Raw genomic sequence first — 12,375 nt, 5'->3', positions numbered from 1 at the left:
TGTGCTGATTATGAAGAACGTTTTGTGCAGTGAATACCTAGTCGCCTACCATCTGACTGAAGACTTTGTAAAAGTTGTATGTGAGTTGATCAGCGGTCAGCATTGGACACAGTTTTTGAATGTGGTCTCAGCTTCCACTTTCAGACTGAATTCCAGCTAGAGCACAAACATTTTACAACAGTCTTCACAGAGTGCCTAATAACTTTGGAAAAATCAGTGTTTGACTCAAACCTACATTTTGATGCCTTTCAAAAACTTAAATACGATTTGAGAGAATGTTATTGTTTAGAAGTATTTCATGTATGTTAAAGTTTACTAGCCTTTGATTCATAATCATATGAAACATTTTTTTTCTTCATATACTTTTGTTTGATTATGTCCCTCCCTACCAAACACATTAACAGGCCATCTAATTCCTGCTTCAGATTTTTCATGCCCAATTGTTGCTTGCAGGTTCATTATGTCTTCTTCATTTCAATATTAATTTTATTAAAACAGGTAATGGCGATATCCTGTCTTATGAAGATGCTAATCGAGCTTTGAAGACTGATGTTTCCGGAATCATGATTGCAAGGCAAGAGTGTATATAGAACTTGAACGTTAATTTTATGGTCACTGACTGCATTTTCTGTTCATTGTGATTGGGCAAAACAAATGTAATAGCTCTGCTTCCCTCTAGTGAGCAGTTCTTTCACCTTTCTTGTTGTACATGATTCTGTATAAAGAATGAAATATATAGAGCTGCATTCCAAAACATTGAATTTGGAATGATTTTAAGACACCAGCAAGAGTTTTTGCGGCTGAATTCAGTCCCTTGTTACGTTTGGCATTTTCTTTCATTATTGTCATACGTGTGTTTTTAATTGTTGATTTTTTTTTTTTTACATTTCCATCACACTTTGCTTATGCAAGTTGTAGAATGCCATTCTGCTAACTCTGAAAAGAATGATTATTTGGAAGAATATCCCTTTGATACTAGTTATTGTGGCATCCATGCTTGGAATATTCGTTGACTGGCATAGCGTAGATTCTCTATGCTCATGTAAGATATCTTGCTTCCCAAACAGATTCATAAGACAGGTTAAAGTGACCCCATGCTCTCACTATTGGGTCACTGCGAGTTATTAACTGCTCTTCTACTGTGTTGCTGAGTTTGTGGGATATAGAGCCATAAATACTAATAATGGAAAGATTTTCCTCTGCAAGTCTAACGTGCAAAACCCATCTACCCTTGGTTGACCTTTCCCAGACTCTTTTAATAATTGTACATATCTGAAAGAAACAGGTTAGTATTAGATTCCTTACCTTAGAATATCCCCAGGTGTCAGACTGGATCCGTAAACATTTGCGTAGCAGTACCCTTGCTCATCGGTAGGCATCGTCTGCGGCTCCGCGTCCGTCGTCAGCGTCGTGGGCGCCGGAATGATGTCGCCGGAGTACTTCGACGCCGCCCTCGCGCGCTGATGTCGGTTCTTCTTTTTTCCGCGCCAGCAAGCGCCGATCCGGAAAAAGTGGTACCCTTAGTCAATTTTTGACTAAGCTGTTTTGATCATTTTTGATCTACTTCGAAGTCTGTACGACTCTGACGGTGCCGGTAGGGATGCCCAGGTTCATACCCTGCGCCGACTGCAACTGACTGATGTCTGTGTCCGACCCCCTTCGCCGCTGTCTTCATTGCCTAGGCCTCGACCACGACGACAAGGCCTGCTCCGACTGTCGAGCCCTGACGTCTAAGGCTAGGCGGGAGCGGTCCCGCAAGCGGCTCGAGCTCCGGCAGTCGGCCCCGCGCCGCTTGAGGTCCCGGTCCGCGAGTAGGCCGAGGGACCGGTCGTGGGGTCGGAGCCACCATGGCTCCGGGAGTCATCCACGGTCTTCGGGCTCCTCAGGTAAGCACAAAAAGTCGAAGAGGCGTCATCGCTCTTCCGACTCCCCCCGATGCTCGCGCGACGCAGCCTGGGGTTCGGGCGACACCGCCCGCGTGGCTCCGCCGGAGCCGCGGGCGTCGCGCCCTGCTTCATACCTGACGGTCCCTGGGCAGCATGCGACGCCGGATGAGATCGAGGCCTTCCTGACGGCCATGAGGTCACTCACTCCTCTGTCGGGCTCCGCGGCACCTTTGTGCTCTGCGGCCCCGACTGGGAGTCCCAGCGGGTCGGGTGCTTCGGCCCCGATGCCGTCAGGTGCTTCGGTCCCGACGCCGCCGGTGACTTCGGTCCCGGCGCCGCAGGCTCCCGCAGGATCCCGCAGGATCCGGATCCGGGTCGCCGCCGGTCGACCTCGCGACCTCGCCGGCGTCGCCCCCCAGGGTGTCGCCCCCCGGCGCCGCCTTCGGGCAGTGCCGTTCCCGATCCCTCCCTCAATTCGGGTCCAACGCCGGACCGGCGCCGTATCCCACCGGTGCCGTATCCGACACCGATGGGAGATTTGTACTTCTATGACCCGGCCCTTCCTTTGGTCCTGAGTCTCAGGAGATGGGTGGTGAAGGGGATTGGGAGGGGTCTGAAGACCCTCTGGCACGGGAGTGCCAGTCTTATCAGGACTGGTCAGGTGAGCTAGGGGACGCCAGTGGTCTGGACACCTCGCCAGACACTGGTTTTGTCTCCCCTCCCACCGTGGCTACGAAGGAGGGGGCTGCTTATAGTGTGGTGTTGACGCGGGCAGCCAAGGCCTTGCATCTTGAGCTCCCTGTCACGGCCGTGAGGACTAACCTCCTCACTGAGGTCCTTAAACCGCAGGCAAGCTCGGCTGAGCCTCTGCTACCTTGTCTGACGTTCTTCTGGGCACCTGGTCCAGGCCCGCTACAGGTCAGGCTGTAGATAGGAACGTGGCCAGACGCCACCACCGGCTCCGGGCGACCCTGCTTTCCTGTCCACCCACCCCTCCCCCGAGAGCCTGGTGATCCAGGCCTCTACCTCCCAGGCTGCGTTTCCGACGCCCCCCACCCCGATCGGGAATCCAAGAGGTATGAGCAGTACGGGAAGAAAGTATTCTCAACCCGGAGTTTGGGATTGCGGTCCATCAACACCGCATGCCTCTTGGGCCGCTACACCCACTCTCTGTGGGACACGGTTGCGGACGTGCTGCCACAATGTCCGGAGGAGGTCCGGACTAAACTCACCCAATCCCTTGCGGAGGGTCGAGATGTGGCACGGTACTCCATCCGGTGTGGGCTGGATACCACGGACTCACTGGGCAGAGCGATGGCAACGACGTTGGCGATTCGTCGCCACACCTGGTTGAGGTCCGCCAACTTCTCGGCTTATGTCCAGAACACTCTTATGGACATGCCGTTTGATGCCCGTCGCCTCTTTGGCGACAAGGCAGACCATGCGCTAGAGTGCTTTAAGGACTCGAGGGCTATGGCCAAGTCCTTGGGCCTCTCGGCCCCGCGCCAGCCATCGGCTGCCTTTCGCTCCTTTCATGGTCAAGGAAGGGGCGCCCCCACACGTGCAGCCAGCCACGGACCGCAGACTACCGTCCACCGCGGTGGCGCACGTGGAAACCGCCGTGGCGGCGGTCGGGGACAACGGCGTGGCCAGTCCACACCAGCCCCTGCAGCATCCACCTCAAAACCTTCCACCACACAAACAATTCCTCCTGAGGCGGAAAGCCGGGAGCGCTGCTGAAATTGTCATTTTTGTTTTAAAACTTGTGTACTACTGTGATTTTAATAACTTACTCGCACTGAGGCCAGGCACTGCACTCTCAAACCCCCGAACAGCCGACTTGACGCTGTCACGGGGAATCTTTGCTGTCGATCGCCATTCCAGAGAGGGACTTAGCCCCGCCCACCTCGCTGGCCACGCCCCCCTCCCTCTAGCTAAAAGGGCGCGCTGACTGCTAGCGCAGCCCACACAAACAATTCCTCCTGAGGCGGAAAGCCGGGAGCGCTGCTGAAATTGTAATTTTTGTTTTAAAACTTGTGTACTACTGTGATTTTAATAACTTACTCGCACTGAGGCCAGGCACTGCACTCTCAAACCCCCGAACAGCCGACTTGACCCTGTCACGGGGAATCTTTGCTGTCGATCCCAATTCCAGAGAGGGACTTAGCCCCGCCCACCTCGCTGGCCACGCCCCCCTCCCTCTAGCTAAAAGGGCGTGCTGACTGCTAGCGCAGCCCACACAAACAATTCCTCCTGAGGCGGAAAGCCGGAAAGCCGGGAGCGCTGCTGAAATTGTCATTTTTGTTTTAAAACTTGTGTACTACTGTGATTTTAATAACTTACTCGCACTGAGGCCAGGCACTGCACTCTCAAACCCCCGAACAGCCGACTTGACGCTGTCACGGGGAATCTTTGCTGTCGATCGCCATTCCAGAGAGGGACTTAGCCCCGCCCACCTCGCTGGCCACGCCCCCTCCCTCTAGCTAAAAGGGCGCGCTGACTGCTAGCGCAGCCCACACAAACAATTCCTCCTGAGGCGGAAAGCCGGGAGCGCTGCTGAAATTGTCATTTTTGTTTTAAAACTTGTGTACTACTGTGATTTTAATAACTTACTCGCACTGAGGCCAGGCACTGCACTCTCAAACCCCCGAACAGCCGACTTGACGCTGTCACGGGGAATCTTTGCTGTCGATCGCCATTCCAGAGAGGGACTTAGCCCCGCCCACCTCGCTGGCCACGCCCCCCTCCCGCCCCTAACGCTACTATAACATCATGTGCATTTGCCGGAAGCGCAGCGGACGGGCACAGCGGGCGCGCCTAAGGCAAGCCCGTCCGTGACCGACCGGGGCTAGGGGCACTCCACTCCGCCCAATTTATCACTTACACTTCCCCCCAACTCCTCAGTCTTCAGGGTACTTGGTCTCTACCTGCCTCCGTTCGCTCCCTTATATCTTCTCTTGATCTGAACCCTCCCCCTCCCCCCCCCTTGAAGGAGATACTAGCCCAACATTATCTAGGACTCTCTCAGCCTACTACCTCAATACCCGGTCAGCAGTGGCCCATTCACACGAATTGTCGGTGCTATTGGATCTCCACACACCGGACCTTCTCTTCTTGACAGAAACTTGGTTTGGTGACGACTCCCTCCCCGCTTTACTGGCCACTCTCCCTGCTCCATACTATGCCCTACGCGCTGACCGTTCTGCGGGTAGGACAGGAGGTGGTGTAGCGGTCATTGCTCGAGCTGATCTTCCTTTTCAGTTACTATCTTTGCCAGGTATTGCCACTACAGAGTATCTAGCCATCCGTACCACATCTACCACTCCCCCTCTTACTTGTTTTCTCACTTATCGCCCCCCTCAATCACCCTTATTGTTTCTCTCCGAGTTCCAGGAGGTATTGGCCACCCTCACGGTTAATAACTCCTCTATTTTATTATTGGGAGATTTTAATTTTTGGCCTACAGACCCTGCAGAGTGTTCGTCTTCTAGAGAGTTCTCAGATACTCTCCAATCCCTCAATTTTGTATCCCATGTTCATTCCCCCACTCATGTCAAAGGGCACATTTTAGACCAGATTTGGTCCTTAAATTGTCCGGTAAAATCCCTATCTATTTCACCCTGCACTTGGTCTGACCATCATCTGATCTCATTTTCCCTTCCCATCAACCCCACAATCAGGCCCCCGCTCCCCAAGAATGTGTGGGTCCGATCATGGACCCGAGTGGATCCCGAAAAACTATCCACTTCTCTAATCTCTTCTTATCCCACTCTACATGGTCTTTCCACCCACTCCCAGGCCACTGCCATTGAACACTGGCTATCCTCAAACTGTGACTCTGTTGCCCCGTTGAAGAGGGTAACTGCAAAACGGGAGAAGGACGCCAACCTGTGGTTTAATGAAGATCTTAAGGCCTCCAAACTAGCGGTACGCCGAGCGTGCCTGGAGGAGGAATTACTGCCCCTCTCTCAGATCTGAGTTTACCAATACTCTGGCCCAATACAAGAAGGCTATCTTGGCTGCCAAAATGGCCTATTTCTCTTCTAAGATCCTGGCAGCGGAGAACCAATCAAGGGAAATCTTCTTAATTGTTCACAATCTGGCTTTCTCCGACAGGACATCTCTAAAGCCCACTCCCTCCCAGGACCTCTGCCACTCCTTAAATATTTTTTTCATACAGAAGATTGCCATTATCAAAGCCAACATTCCCCCTCCTTCTCCTTCTTTTGTTGACCCTCAGTGCCCTTCTCCTAAGGGACAATTCAAGGCCCTTCCCCCTCTGACCAAGGAATCCCTGCTCTCGATAATTCCTCTTGTCAAATCTGGCTCCCCACTTGACACCTGCCCTGCGCACATCCTCCGCCATATTTTCACTTTGTGCCCAGACCCAGCTCTCCACTTCCTCAATAGCTCTCTTATTCAGGGGGTTGTTCCCAGCTCCTTGAAGACAGCAGTCATTGTCCCCATCCTGAAGAAACCTGGCGCAGACCCTTCGGTCCTTTCTAACTATCGCCCCATCTCTCTCCTACCATTTCTGGCCAAAGTGCTCGAACGTCATGTCACCAGTTCTTTGAGCACTTTTGTGGAGGAGCATGGAATTTTAGCCCCCCGCCAGGCTGGTTTCCGCCCCGCACACTCTACTGAGTCCGTTATACTTTCGGTCCTCGACAACCTCAGAGAGGGTATGGATACCAACCAGACCCAGGCTTTGATCCTCCTCGACCTCTCAGCCGCCTTTGACACGGTTGACCACACCATCCTGCTTTCCCGTGTCAAGGCGGCGGGGATCGGAGGGACCGCCCTGGTATGGTTATCCTCCTTCCTGAGGGACTGCACCCAGGCCGTCCGCCTGGGTGATTTCTCTGCAGACTTTCAGAAAGTTCAGTGCGGGGTCCCCCAAGGTTCCTCCCTTTCACCCCTTCTGTTTAATCTTTATATCTCCCCTTTGATTTTTGCACTACAACAAATGGAGGTCGAGGTATACAATTATGCGGATGACCTCCAACTTGTGTTCAATCTTTCCCCTTCCCCTGCTTCCATCCTTAATTTTCAGTCTATTATGATTTTTATCCGGGACTGGATGAACCACAATCATCTGAAACTTAATCCGGACAAGACCGAGCTGGTGTTGACGGGTGGTTCATCCAGTCCCTGGTCCTCACTTTTTTGTCCCCCTTCCCTTGGCCCCCCCCGTCCCCTCTACCTCAGTCAAAACATTAGGCATCAAACTTAATTCTGAGCTCACCCTACACTCCCAGGTTAGCACTGTGGTGTCCTCTTCCTTTCTGTCACTTCGTACCATACGTAAGGTATCCCGCTTTTTTTCTGTTGATGCCTTGAAAACAATCATCTTGGCAATGGTCATCTCCCGCCTGGATTATGGCAACGCCCTATATGCAGGTTTACCTGCATATAGCTTAAGGCGTTTGCAGTTGATACAGAACCAGGCGGCACGGCTGGTATTCAAACTACCAAAGTTTCATCATGTAACACCCCTTCTCAAATCCCTTCACTGGCTTCCTGTTCGTGAACGGGTCCAGTTTAAGCTTGCCACCATCACTTGTCAAGTACGTCTGGGCACGGCTCCGGCCTTCATTACTTCAGAGATAGTTCCCTACGTTCCCACTAGGGCACTACGCTCAGCTTCGCAAGCCCTCTTGACAGTTCCCCGCTTCCGAAGGAAGAAATGGGGAGGCTCAAAGTTTTCCACCCTCGCACCAATTCTATGGAATTCCTTGCCTTCAGAGCTTAGGTCCATACCTCTCTATCCCCAATTCCGAAAAAAGCTCAAGACCTACCTATTTACCAAAGCTTTTAGTTAGATCACTTGCTACTCCTGTTATCATTTCATTTACCTCTCTCATTCCCACCCCTTGAGGTTTTGTCTGGTTAGCGCCATGAAACCGCTGGTGAAAGAGCGCTTTATAAATAATTTTAAATTCAAATTCAAATTCCTAGTCCGAGCTTTCAGGCCCATGTGACGCCAGTGGGGGGCAGGGTTCGCCATCACCACCTCCACTGGCGCACTGTTACATCGGACAGGTGGGTGCTGCAAATCGTCCGAAGGGGCTACGCCCTCCCCTTCGAGGTGACCCCTCCAGCCATGCCACCGCAGTACCACCGTGTGTCGGGGGATCACTTGGCACTTCTCCAAGAGGAAGGTACGGAGCGCGTTCCTGGGCCAGAAGTAGGGTGTGGTTGTTACTCCCACTACTTTCTGGTACCCAAGAAGGGCAAAGGGGGCCTACGCCCTATCTTGGACCCACGGAACGTCAACGGCTTCCTCCGGCAGGAGAAGTTCAAGATGCTGACTTTGGCTCAGGTCCTAGCTGCCCTGGCCCCAGGAGACTGGATGGTAGCGTTGGACTTGCAGGACACTTATTTTCATATCCCCGTCCTGCCGGCCCACCGGCGTTACCTGCGGTTCACGGTAGGCCACAAGCACTTTCAGTTTACCGTGCTCCCCTTCGGCCTTACCAGTGCCCCACGGGTGTTCACGAAAGTGATGGCGGTGGTCGCAGTTCATCTGCGCAGGTTAGGGGTTTCAGTCTTCCCCTACCTCGACGACTGGTTGTTGATGGCGTGCTCGCCCCAGACAGTTGTCAGCCACCTCCAGACTACGGCCGACCTCCTGCACCTGCTGGGGTTGTCCATCAATGTGCCGAAGTCACACCTGTGTCCCTCTCAGAAGCTCCTCTTCATCGGAGCGGTTCTAGACTCAGCGCAGTTTTAGGTTTATCCTCCCGAACAGCGGGTTCGGGATATTCAGTCTATGATTCCGATCTTTCAGCCGTTATCCTGAGTCTCGGTCAGGTTGACGTTGCGGCTTCTGGGGCTGTGGGACCTGAAGTTTCAGTGGGCCCAGCATCAGGGCAACTTGTCCGACCATGTCTTGATCTCGGAGGGCACTGTAAGACAGTTGCGGGTGGTGGCTCACGGACTGCGATTGGGTCAGCGGCAGATACCTCTCCCTACCTCAACCGTAACGCGTGGTTGTGACGGACGCGCTCCTCCAGGGCTGGGGGGGCCACATGGGAGAGGCGGAGATCAGAGGCCTCTGGTCTCCGGCGGAGTCCCGGCTCCATATCAACCTTCTGGAGCTGCGGGCGATCTGACTTGCACTGAAGGCATTCTTCCCCTCTGTCCGGGGGAGTGTAGTGCAGGTGTTCACGGACAACACCACCACCATGTGGTACTGCAACAAACAGGGCGGGTGGGGGTCGTGGACCCTATGCCAGGAGGCTCTGAGCCTCTGGCAGTGGCTGGAACATCAGGGCGTGACCCTGGTGGTTCAACACCTGGCAGGTTCCCTGAACGCCAGGGCGGACAAACTCAGCTGTCAGTGCATGATGGATCACGAATGGCGTCTGAACTCAGACGTGGCGCAAGGCCTCTTTCAGCAGTGGGGAGAGCCTTGGTTAGATCTATTCGCCACGGAAAAGAACGTGCAATGTCATCAGTTCTGCGAGTTGGAATTTCCAAGGCGGCACTCGCTCAGAGACGCTTTTCGTTGCGAGTGGAGTTGCGGTCTGTTGTACGCCTTTCTGCCTATACCACTTCTGCCCAGAGTGCTAAAGATCAGGCGCGACCGGGCCCAGGTTATCCTTGTGGCTCCGGACTGGGCACGAAGATATTGGTATCCCGAGCTACTCAGTATGTCTTTCGATCCCCTGATTAGTCTGCCTCTTCAGGAGGACCTTCTGTCACAGCAGCAGGGGACGGTCCTCCACCCAAACCTGCCCAGTCTCCACCTCCATGCTTGGAGATTGAGCGGCGACAGTTGAGGCCATTTGACTTGCCTCCTGAAGTTCGTACTGTGATTCTGGCAGCCAGGCGTCCCTCCACAAAGTCGGTATACGCCTGCAGGTGGAACAGATTTGTGGCATGGTGCACAGCAAAGGCTGTGGATCCTCTCTCTGCCCCTCTTTCTGAGGTTCTCCTCTTCCTTCTTTCTCTTGCCCAGCAGGGCTCTGCTCTGGGCACTATCAAGGGCTACCTTTCTACCCCTTCAGCCTTTTTAAGGCTACCTGATCAGCCATTTTTGTTCAAGTCCCCAATTGTAAATAGGTTTTTGAAGGGCATCACACACATGTTCCCTCCTGTTCCGTTCGTGATGCCTCAGTGGGACTTGAACCATGTACTTACTTTTCTGATGTGCGCTCCCTTTGAGCCACTTCATAACTGTCCTCTCCGCCTTCTTACTCTGAAGACTGCTTTCCTGGTTGCCATCACCTCTGCCAGGAGGGTGAGTGAGCTCCAGGCTCTTTCCTCTAAACCTCTTTTCCTTTCTGTCCATCCGGACAAAGTTGTGTTGCGGAGAAGACCCTCTTTCCTGCCCAAGGTAGTCACAGCCTTCCACATCGGGCAGTCCATCACCTTGCCCACCTTCTTTCCGCCTCCGCATCCTTCGAAAGAGGAAGAGAGGCTCCACCATCTGGACCCAAAACGTGCGCTCTCCTATCTGGATCGCACTCACCAGTTCCGGGTGGATGACTAACTCTTTGTTGGTAACGTGGGCGCTAAGAAAGGTCGGGCGGTGCACAAGCGGACCATCTCTTGGTGGGTCGTCTTGTGCATCAAGGTATGCTACTCCTTGGCTAAGAAGGAGCCTCCTGTTGGGCTGAGGGCCCATTCCATTCGGACCACGGCGGTTACTACTGCCCTGGGCCGGGGAGTCCCCTTGCAGGACATATGTCAGGCAGCTACGTGGGCCTCGCTGCACACGTTTGCAAGACACTACTGCCTGGATAGCCAAGTCCGGAGGGATGGCTTCTTTGGCCGTTCCGTCCTCCAGGACTTTCTGGTGTGATTATTGGTTCGCAGACCCACCACCGGGGTTGGTATTGCTGGGGTATCTATTCTAAGGTAAGGAATCTAATACTAACCTGTTTCTTTCAGATGCTAAAGTTACTTACCTTCGGTAACGATATATCTGTAAGTTTCTTACTGTTTCAGTAGTTAGTATTAGATTCCTTACCGACCCACCCATCCTCCCCGTTCTCCGAACTGATATCTAGGGTTACGGTCACCCCCTTTCAGGGCCCTAGTTTCATGGCACCAGTGTTGGTTTTTATCATGGCTCTGCGTTTCTGGCACGTAAAAGCTGTGTATAAGAACTGATGTCAGCGCGCAAGGGCGGCGCCTAAGTACTCCGGCGATGTCATTCTGGCGCCCACGACGCTGACGACGGACGCGGAGCCGCAGACGACGCCTACCGACGCTCAAGGGTACTGCTGCGCAAAAGTTTCCGGATCCAGTCTGATGCCTGGGGATATTCTAAGGTAAGGAATCTAATACTAACTACTGTTTCTTACAGATATATCGTTACCGAAGGTAAGTAACTTGTGCTTTACTGCCAAACTGATTACTCATGTTTATTTTCAGTCTAAATTCCTCCCCTCTTTCAAGAGATAACAGTTATAGATTCATTTTTTACTGGATAGGATGTTTGAGTTCCTTAACGGCAAGTGCAGTCTATAGTTTGCTTCTAGCAAGTGACCGACCGGGCATTATAAACGTACTCACTTACCCCTTCTTATTCAGCATGACTGCTCCTAGGTGACACATCGAGCGTTTTCGTTTGGGATCCAGGTGGAGGATTGACAGTTTAAAAAAAAAAAACATTTTCATTAAAGAAAGGACTTGCAATAGTAACATTTATAGCATGGCACATCCATAAGGTAATAGTGTCCATCATATTACATTGAAACATCTGTATATAGCACATCCGTCATATGATATACGGTTTGTCGGAGAACAGACAGGCCTCATTATTGATTATCTTCCAGAAACTGAATTAACAATCGGCGGTGTGCAAATGCCTCCACTAAATGTATTCCATTTACCCCACATTCTTTCCCATTTTTTGGGGCATCCTCTGTGGACGTTTGTGGCTTTTTCCGCCGCCATGGCTATGTCCATTTCTACACCAGTCTATAAGGAGTGTAGCGTTACTTGCCCCCCCAGTGTCTGGCAATATTCCGTTTGGCTATAGTCATACCAAGGGTTGCCCACACTTGGGCAGTGTGATTCAGGTCTGTTGGTTCACAAATATTTAGGAGGCATCATTTAGGCTCAGGCAGTACAGAGCAGGCACTAACTTGTGTATTAGTATTCATTACAGTCGTCCAGTACGGTGTAATTGCAGGGCATTCCCAAAGTGTGTGGTAAAAGGTGCCTAGGCCACCGCAGTGTCGCAAGCAGAATTGGTCATTGGTCCTCCCTATCATGCACAATGTCACCCTGGTAAAGTACGTTCTGTGGAGCACTTTCATTTGCATTAGACGCAGCTCAGAGGACACTGCCACCACCCTCTGGGACTCCAGCACCTCCTGCCAGTCAGTGTTGTCCAACTCGCCTAGGTCAGCCTGCCATTTCTCCCGTAGCATTTGCATAGGTTCCAACTGATTATTAATGATTTTCCAGAGATCGCCTTCTTGTCCATGTATTCCGTGAGGAGTCTGTCCTTCAAAGGGTAGGCCTCTGGAAG

General features: G+C 52.4%; 1 protein-coding gene across 2 annotated transcripts in view; it reads left to right on the top strand.

The window, feature by feature from the left end:
* DUS3L (dihydrouridine synthase 3 like) overlaps nt 1-12,375 on the top strand; it is a 241,275-nt gene that overhangs the window by 183,580 nt on the left and 45,320 nt on the right. For both annotated transcript variants that reach the window (XM_078663631.1, XM_078663632.1), the window contains exon 11: nt 499-574. In XM_078663631.1, the coding sequence (XP_078519757.1) occupies nt 499-574 (76 nt within the window). The remainder of the gene's footprint in view (nt 1-498; nt 575-12,375) is intronic.

This window comes from Lissotriton helveticus, chromosome 10 (genome assembly GCF_964261635.1).
Source record: "Lissotriton helveticus chromosome 10, aLisHel1.1, whole genome shotgun sequence".
Taxonomy (NCBI): Eukaryota; Metazoa; Chordata; class Amphibia; order Caudata; family Salamandridae; genus Lissotriton; species Lissotriton helveticus.
Note: the sequence above shows the minus strand (reverse complement) of the source record. Positions and strands in the feature narration are given on the sequence as shown.